General features: G+C 50.4%; 1 protein-coding gene across 1 annotated transcript in view; it reads left to right on the forward strand.

Annotated features, from left to right (window-relative positions):
• Positions 1–8,244, forward strand: part of LOC144945463 (uncharacterized) — a 73,630-nt gene extending 65,386 nt beyond the window's left edge. Inside the window, exons 5-8 of the mRNA XM_078873981.1 lie at positions 2,551–2,694; positions 3,517–3,610; positions 4,493–4,770; positions 6,907–8,244. Of these exons, the coding sequence (XP_078730107.1) occupies positions 2,551–2,694; positions 3,517–3,610; positions 4,493–4,770; positions 6,907–8,244 (1,854 nt within the window). The remainder of the gene's footprint in view (positions 1–2,550; positions 2,695–3,516; positions 3,611–4,492; positions 4,771–6,906) is intronic.
• The last annotated feature ends 619 nt before the right edge of the window (positions 8,245–8,863 follow it).

The following is an 8,863-nucleotide window of genomic DNA, read 5'->3' on the forward strand; positions in this document are numbered from 1 at the left end:
CGGTCGAGCAGCACGTGGGGGACATACACGGCCGGGCCGTGGCTTCGTTTCATGCGGCCCTGGGGCCACAATGGAGTGACCACCTCTTTCTGGTGTTGTTCACAAGAGAACAGTGGTGGTTCACAATGGCCAATGCGCTTCAGAAATGGCCAGTGTAGTTCGCAATCGCCAGTGTGGTTCACAATGGCCAGTATGGGTTGAAATTGGCCAATACCCAGTGTGGTTCAGAATTGGCCCGTGTGGTCCACAATGGCCAGTGTAGTTTGCAATCGCCGGTATGGTTAACAAATGGCCACTGTGATTCGCATTCGCCACTGTGGTTCGAAGTTGATCAGTGTGGTTCACAATGGCCATTGTGGGTTGAAATTGGCCATTGTGCTTCACGATGGCCAGTGGTGGTTCGTATTTGGCCAGTGTGGTTCACAATGGCCAGTGTGGTTTGCAGTGGTGAGTATTGTTCACAATTTTAGTTGCCAATTTTTTTGCTCACATAGCTGTCTTGAAAAATTCTCAAGCCTTCACAGGACATTAAAAGCCCTGGTTTTTGTCAGTTGCAGGATCATACGCCACTCAAGACAATACATTTATGGGTAACTCTGCCCTCTGCTGGTATCGTGAGACAGTCTTCTTTCCACGCTATATTGCCTGGATTTTTGTACCTCAAGAGGTGGCAATCTTTGGCCATACGAGGCCTTGTAATTTTTTAATGATACACACTGCATCTTAGCCGCACTAATCTGGTACTAGAAGGGGGTATTTTCATCCTGACAACACTGCGTTGAAATTATTCGGCTGTGCGAGAGGCCTTTGCATTGAGGTGTGTTAACATGTGGCACACCATGCATTGGAACGTCATATTCGGTCGTCGGTAAATGTTCCCCACCTCTGATTTTGATGGTGGCGCCATGCTTAGCGCACTTTGTTGTGAACCCAGTGGCCTGAGTCACATTTCTGGCCACGGCCCAGCGTCAGTTGTCGAGTGACATCAGAAACTATTCCTTGGTCCCACTTCACTAAACCCGCACTGAGCAGCGTGGTGAAGTATGGTCAAACAACCACCGTGACTGACGTGGCCTTCATCCAGCAGTAGATGGGCAGAGGGCTGTAAATTGTTTGATTAAAATAATCCCTCCACCTGTTCGCTGTGGCGTTGGCAAGCCACGTCGCGTAGCTACTTGAGTGTTCCAAGTGTTTTTCCCACCATCTCGGCCGTGATTTTTCAGAGTGATTCTGTCACCTGCTGTTGACGATTGCTCATCGAGGAATATGTTGCCAACGTTACAACCGCACGTTTAAAACTACATTTAAAAACAAAAAAGACAATGGAATTTTTCATCTAAGAACATCCCGTTATTTACAGCCCTTTGGCAACAAAAACGCCTTTCTATGTCGTGTCAGTCATTGGGGTCATTTGACCTTTCTTCAGGTCAGCGTGGGTTTGGGGTGCAGGGTCAGTTCAGATTTCACTCGGCACCGTGGCCGGGAATCGAACTTGGGTCCACGATGTCATAGTGCAGTACACAAACCAATGCACTACAACTCCACCAATATTTTGCAATTCGTAATGTACAGGACAGTACTGTAACGGGATTGTATTTTTACATTGAAATGTACAAATTGCATTTTTTGTGAAAGCAAACAGAAAGTACACGCAGTAGTAAAAGCTAAAATTGAGATAACTGTAAAGTATGATGACGCCTAGGATTATTGGAGTGTAATTAACATTCATCAGATGGAACATGCTGAATCAACTGGTCAGCTATTCACCCCCTTCCACGGTTCAGTGAATCGTCTTGAAATGCGGTTATGGTCAGTCAGAATCTTATTTTGTCTCACCATCTCAGGTCGTGCAGAGTCTATAGTGGCTGCAGGGTTTCCGTGAACAAGTCATCACGTTAATAGACCAGGAAAAATCAATTCAGAGGTTGACTAAACCCATCTTCATCCATCTCTGGTGGATGATGATGGGTTTAATTTGTGGAAAGTCAGAGGGGGGGGGGCATGAGAGGAACTCTCTGAAGAGGCCGAGGGGGGCTGAGATGGGGGGGGGGGGCATAATCTGGGGCTTTAAAAAAAAAGCATTTTCGTCAGCTCTGGAAACGTGACCAATTTTTTTGCCAAAAATTTTTGATGGTCTCGGAACCACTTATTTTTTTGCTCGCGCGCGCAAATTGTGCCCTGCAGACCCCCCCCACCCCCCTCGAGCTGCGTGCCAGATTTCCGCTCGTGAGTCGCTGTGACACTCGGCACGCGCCCCGTGCCCTCAAAGTTTCATTTATCAGGCATAGCCCTGTGAGCCATGCGGCTCTTGAGTCGGGTAACAACCGCAACAAAACAAAATATGAACAGAGAACATCTTAAAGCGACGACGCGCAAACAGAAACATCCTGTTTAACACGTAGCAGGCTTTCGCGACCAATATTATTCATAATCAACGTTTTTGGGTTTAGATCGCGTTATTTATAAATGTGTCGTAACCCTCCACCACCCGACACGGCCAATCGGTAAAAAAGTGTCACGAAACATCCTGGCTTGCGGCGCTCCCGTCAGAACTGGCGCTGCGGCTCTACGGGCGTGGTGACCCTGATCCGGGGCAACGAACTGCACGTGGCGTGGCTCGGAGACTCGCAGGTGATCCTCGTGAGGAAGGGCAGCCCCGTGGAGCTCATGTCTCCGCACAAGCCCGACCGCGAGGTGACCTCACTCACTTGTTGTCTTCTTAAAATAAAAGAATTCTCACGACGTTTCGGCTACAACGCAAGCAGCCGTCTTCAGGTGAAAATAAAGCAGACGGCTGCTTTATTTTATTATGTTTTGTTTTTGTTATTTTATTACTTCCCTTCTACGTGACTTTACCGAAAGAACCAAGAAGATGAATCCCTGCAGTCACGAAAGCTTTAAATCGAAATGTTTGTCTTCTGTTGTATACACTGGTGGTAACGGGGGAAGAGCGTTTCTGGCTTTGCATCGGCTTCAGTGTCACACCCACAGGAGTTCAAGTATACACGGTTTACGAATGATGAAGATTGTGTTTTAACATGAGAGTCAGCAATGTATATCTGACCCAACTCTTTGAGTGAATCTAAGCAACCTCTGGGTTGCAATTTTTTTGGGAAATCCAAATTCAAAATGCATAGCTATCGACCCCTTATCAGTGCCTACCTCATTACAGACCAATTCAGACCGTATCGGTCACCCCGTGCCTTTATAAATCTCAACGTTCATCCCACAATGTCCCATCACAATTGAAAAACACAAACAAATAGACCTTTTTTTGCCCGTATTGAGACGGCTGTACGCTGTATGGACCTGAAAACGAAATTTCCCTGTACAACAATACGGGTATGGAAATGTAGGTTTACTAGTTTTTGTGCTATGAAGGGTGGTGTACAGCCTGAACGAGAACCCTGGTGGAGTGCTCGCAGTATGTGGCGTTGTGACTTTGCGGTGCGACATGATGTTTTGACGTGGTGGTGGTGGTGCGTGCGTGTGTGCGTGCGTGCCCGAATGCTGCAGGATGAGAAGAAGAGGATAGAGGCTCTGGGAGGCTGCGTCATTTGGTTTGGAGCCTGGAGGGTGAACGGGACGCTGTCCGTGTCGAGGGCAATCGGTGGGTCACGTGGTCACGTAGTTCAGCATATCGATCGTTTGAGGTGGTCGCCGGGTCGCTCAAAGGTTGGAGCGCTGAGCAGGCACCACCGACATTCTTGATTTAAATTCAGGTAGCCAAGGTGAGTGACTTGATTGGTCTCAGTCCAGTCACCAATGTCTGCACACAAAACTAACGGCACTTTGTGCTTTATTTATCTAAATGCCAGCTCTGAGAAATAAAATAAAAAAATCAGTTGATTTTGTCCAAGAGATGAAAGGTCGTCACTTGATGGGATTTCAAATATCCGCTTCCATGTGGACCATTCTCTGACAAAAAGGGTTACACTACCAGGCGAAAGTTCCAAGTGGATTCTTGGTCTCATAACCTGACCCCATTGGGGTTAAAGGTTGGGGAAACGAAACAAATACAAAATAAATAACACATTCAATAAAAAAAATTAACACAAAGATCCCCCGTATCGACTTGATAGACTGTTGAAACAAGCGCTGTTAGCGAGGACTTATGAAGGCCGGCACGGCACACGAGAGGGTGGGTGGCCAGCACCATGCCCGGCCACCTTTATCTCCCCAGTGGCGATGTTTACTACACACTGCACCAGCCACTCATTTGAGGCTGAGTCGACCTAGTTGGAGGCCCAGGACCGATTCAGATAATCATCACTGGTGTTGGCCGTGACCGGGAATCGAACTCGGGTTCATGGGTCCGTAGAGTAGCGCGCTAACTGCTGCACTACCGCTCCCCACACATTCAATCCACACACTCGCACGCACGCACGCGCGCACACGTGTTGTTCATCTGGCCTGGCGTCGCACAGCACATGGCGCAAGCCACCCACCCGTACGCCTCGTGTCTCCACCCGCGTCCCCACCACCGCCGCAGGCGACATGGAGCACAAGCCGTACGTGTCGTGCGACGCCGACTGCGCCACGTTCCCGCTGGACGGCAGCGAGGACTACCTGCTGCTGGCGTGTGACGGCTTCTACGACACGGTGCAGCCCGACGAGGCGGCGCGCATCGTGGGCGAGCACCTGCGCGAGAACGACGGGGACCCCGCCATGCTGGCGCACCGGCTGGTGGCTTCGGCGCGCGACGCCGGCTCCAGCGACAACATCACGGTCCTCGTCGTCTTCCTGAGAGACGCGCGCGACGTCATGCAGGTGGCGGTGGCGGCGGCACACGGCACGCATGACGCGGGACATGTGCCACGGCACACGGGAGATGTGACACGGGACGTGTGACAAGGGACACGGCACACGGAACACGTAGCATGGCACACGGGACACCACCAGACTGCGCCATCTGCATCGCCGTCTGATCGTTTTCCCCGCATCGTATTGTCATACAGGGCTGAAGATTCGGGGATGGGAATGGGAGAATAAATATAATAGCATCACATAACGCTGTACATTCATTATGGAGAGGGATCACATCGCATATACAGCCACTACCAAAGCAAATTTAAATCCTACTACCCAAGCAAAATAAAAAAATTAGTAGACAAATTAAGTAATGGCACCAAAGCAAAAAGAACTAACAACAACAAAAGTTATGAACATCAGAGAAATGAGTCCGTTAGGCCACATCCCAGACCCAGGTTCCAACTTCCCAACCGAGTCAGGAAAACTTCACAGGAGGGGCGGTGGTGGATTTCCAAAACAAAGTGAACACGAATTGATGACAACGGCATAGGGAGGGGCTCCTCTTCCAGCAGTGGATTGACAAAGGGTTGAAAAATAAAATGTCATTTTATTTAGCTTTCTCATATGTGTATGCCAACATTAGCAATCAGCAAACGTACAAGGCAAAGATCTCCCAGTATAGCATTATTATGAAAGCCATAACAGACTTTTGGGGCAAGTGCTCTTAGCAGGCATCTAGTCAATTATACACCGCACCAAGTATTCATTTGAGGCTGAGTCAACCTGGGGGAGGCCCATGTCCAGTGCAGATAATCATCACTCGTGTTGGCCGTGACCAGGAATCGAACTCGGGTTGACGGGTTCGTAGCGCAGCACGCTAACCATTACAATTCCACCCCCCACAATATATATCCACACACACGTGCAAGTTAGTACAATAAAAGAGCCAGACTAAGATGCCTTATGAATGCTAAGTTGGCAGTCGTGCACAAGAAAAAATAACAAAACAACATTATCCTCGTTTGTCCTGTATTGTGAATAATGCATTTGTAAAGGCGAAAATTACGGTTTTCTGATTCACCAAATGGCAAAAAAATTATTACAATGTTCGTTCTAAATCGAGAGACCTTCATCAAACCAGTGTCGGGATGGAGGTGCTCAGGAGCGGTTCAGATATCTCTCGTCACTGATGTCAGCCGTGGCCAGGAATGAAACTCTGTGCGCCAGGTCTATAACGCAGTGCGCTAACCCTCAAATTATTTTTTTGTCAAATTGACAAATTGATCCTCCAAATTAGTTACAAATTAGCAATGGTGATCGTGACGTAACTGTATTTTTATTGACTAAAAGATGATACAGTTATATTGGACCTCATGAAAGCTAACGGTAAAGGTGCCACCCTGCGATTACTTGCTCATGCGCCACTGCTCATGGAAGGGCATCCACTAGAAGGGAGTGTTCCCACTTTACCCCACCAGACACGACCTGCCGATCGACCGTGGTGAAGCCATTTAATTCTGTTGATATGACAGAGGCGGGTGGCGGGGTGGGGGGAGATTTAAGATACTTGCACCATTGTTTCAATATACAGAGTGCCCCGAGCATAAAATGCATGCATATACTTAATCCCATCTATAAAAGTGTTTTTTGGTACAGGATAGTACCTCTGTGAAAAAAAAAATTCTCTCCTGAAGCTCAGAAATGGAACAGCGTGCGATCATAGACCGTATAAATGTACAATGAATCGTAGTATCACCATATAATAAAATAAGAATTCACATTTGCAAGGCGCATTTTATCCACGACTCACATTCGTGGTTGTTAATCGAACCCTCTAAACCCTCCGTCATCTCCCAGACCAGGGGCCGGTGACCTGCAGCTCCAGGGCCACATGCAGCTCTTCAAGAACTGCTTCGTGATGTTATTTATTAAGGACCACCGTTTCGTATTCACCACTTGCATTGCGGCTCTTGCAATATTGAGTTGTTGTTTTTTCTACCGAATTCGAAATCATTGTCTCTTGTTATTTTGGGTTGCCGACCGCTGGGATAGTATGTTTAGTGGCTTTTCTCCGGGCATCAAGGCTTTCTTCGATGAACACGAATGTGATTACTATTGTACTATTGAGCTCTGCGCTGCTGCTCCAACCCGCAGGAGGACACGGGAGGAGCCGACGGAGAGAGAGACCGGGCCGTCCCACCTGGCGGCGGCGGCAGTGAAGACGATGGCGGTAATGGCCAAGGCGGCGGGGAGGGAGGAGGAGGAGGAGGTGGTGGTGGAGGAGGTGGAGGAGGTGGAGGGGACAGCGGCGGTGGGGGCAGCAACGACGGCAACGGCGGAGCGGGCGGCGGGGCCGGCGGAGGGACGCACGGGGACTCGGACGGCCGCAACGGCGAAGGGGACTGCGCCAGGGATCCGTGCGACGGCGGCGGCGGAGGAGGAGGAGGCGGGGAAGCGCGTCAGGGTAACGGCTCGGAGTTTGGGCCGGAGAACCGCGAGGACTCCTTGACGGAGCGCACGTGTCTGGCGCTGCGCTCCCCGTTGTGGGTCGGCGAGCCGCAGCGAGGGATGGAGTTCCCCGCGAGGATCGGCGATGATGCCAACGGCGCAGGTGCCTCGGGTCGCGACGTCCGCCCCCGTGTGCGTGGGTCCGGAGTGGCTGGCTGGAACAATGCCGGCGACGAAGCAGAGGGTCATCGTCCCTGCATCGCAGGTGTTTCCGACCGCTTTTTGTGCAGTGCTCGTGTCGTCGATTCCGACGGTGAGATGAGCAACCTCGGCGACGTCACTACGAGCGGTGAAATTAAACCCGAGATCGGTACCAATGGCCAGAACGATATGTACGCAAGTCCTGGCGGTGCAATCGCAAGCAGCAATACGGTCACAGCTGACGAATCGGGCATTGCGGTCGGCTGTTCAAACTGGTCCCTGGCTGATCCGGTTGGAGACACTGAGGCATCAATGTCGGCGGATGAGAGAGATGAGCCGAAGCCGCTCAGCTTTAGCCTCGTCGCGCCCAGTGCCACGCAGGCTCATAATGCAGCGGCAGATCGTGGCGGCCTTTATCAAGTCCAGGCAGCTCCCGGGCAAGCTGAAGTCGACAACCGTGACACTGGCGGAAGCAGCACGGATATGAACTGTGAAGAAAAAGGGCGCAGCCTTTCCGATACGACAACGAAGACTCGACACAAATGCAGTCGCGCGGGTAACGGCGGCGACGTGTTAGCGCCGTACAAACCAGCCGGGGCCATCTCCAAAGTGAAAGCACGCGGTTGGGACAGCTCCATGTCAGAGGACTTCCGTTTCGAGAATGGCGGCGGAGGCGACCTACGCTCAGCTGGTCCTGCAACGCACCCTCCGTCTCGCGAAGGAGACGCCACGCAATCGTGGGGAAGACCGAAGCCTGTGAAGGAGTCCCTGCAGCTCTGCCGCAGACGCGGCGCTGGAGATAGGACAGGCGACCAAAGCACGTTCATGGCTGTGGCCTGTTAAGTGTGTTTGTCGACTAAGGGTAAATGACCTTGATTGTGACCGGTGTGGTTTGACGTTGATTATCTGCACTAATTGTTCAATGTGTGGCGTAGAGGAGACCAATTTTGCATGCTTGTCTGTGGTTGCACACACTGATCGTGTGCGGGACAAAAGGTCACATGCTGGCATCTATTTACGTGGATTTGTGATGAAATCCGTGCAGTGGATATCAGGTAAATGTCATCTTTCATGTTGGTTGAGTGGGGATAACTTCAGAACCACCAAGGCGCAAACCTGTAGCACTCCTATACTTCGTTTCCACTTCACAACCGATCTGCACCACGTTCGTGCCAAGCCAGTCTGGTGTGGGCATGAGTAAGTAAAATGTGTTGTTAATCCCGCCACCACCCGACACAGCCAATTAGTAAGGTTTGTCACGTTTGTAAAGCGTGCCAATTCGTTACTGGTTCAGCACACCGGTGTGTTGGAGAGTGAACCCAATACATTTACAATTCTTTACTCTCCAACACACCGGTGTGCTGAACCAGTAACGAATTGGCACGTTTTGCAAACGTGACGAACCTTACTAATTGGCTGTGTCGGGTGGTGGAGGGTTTAATGACACATTTATATTTACATG

The sequence above is a fragment of the Lampetra fluviatilis genome, chromosome 37 (genome assembly GCF_964198595.1).
Source record: "Lampetra fluviatilis chromosome 37, kcLamFluv1.1, whole genome shotgun sequence".
Classification (NCBI taxonomy): domain Eukaryota; kingdom Metazoa; phylum Chordata; class Hyperoartia; order Petromyzontiformes; family Petromyzontidae; genus Lampetra; species Lampetra fluviatilis.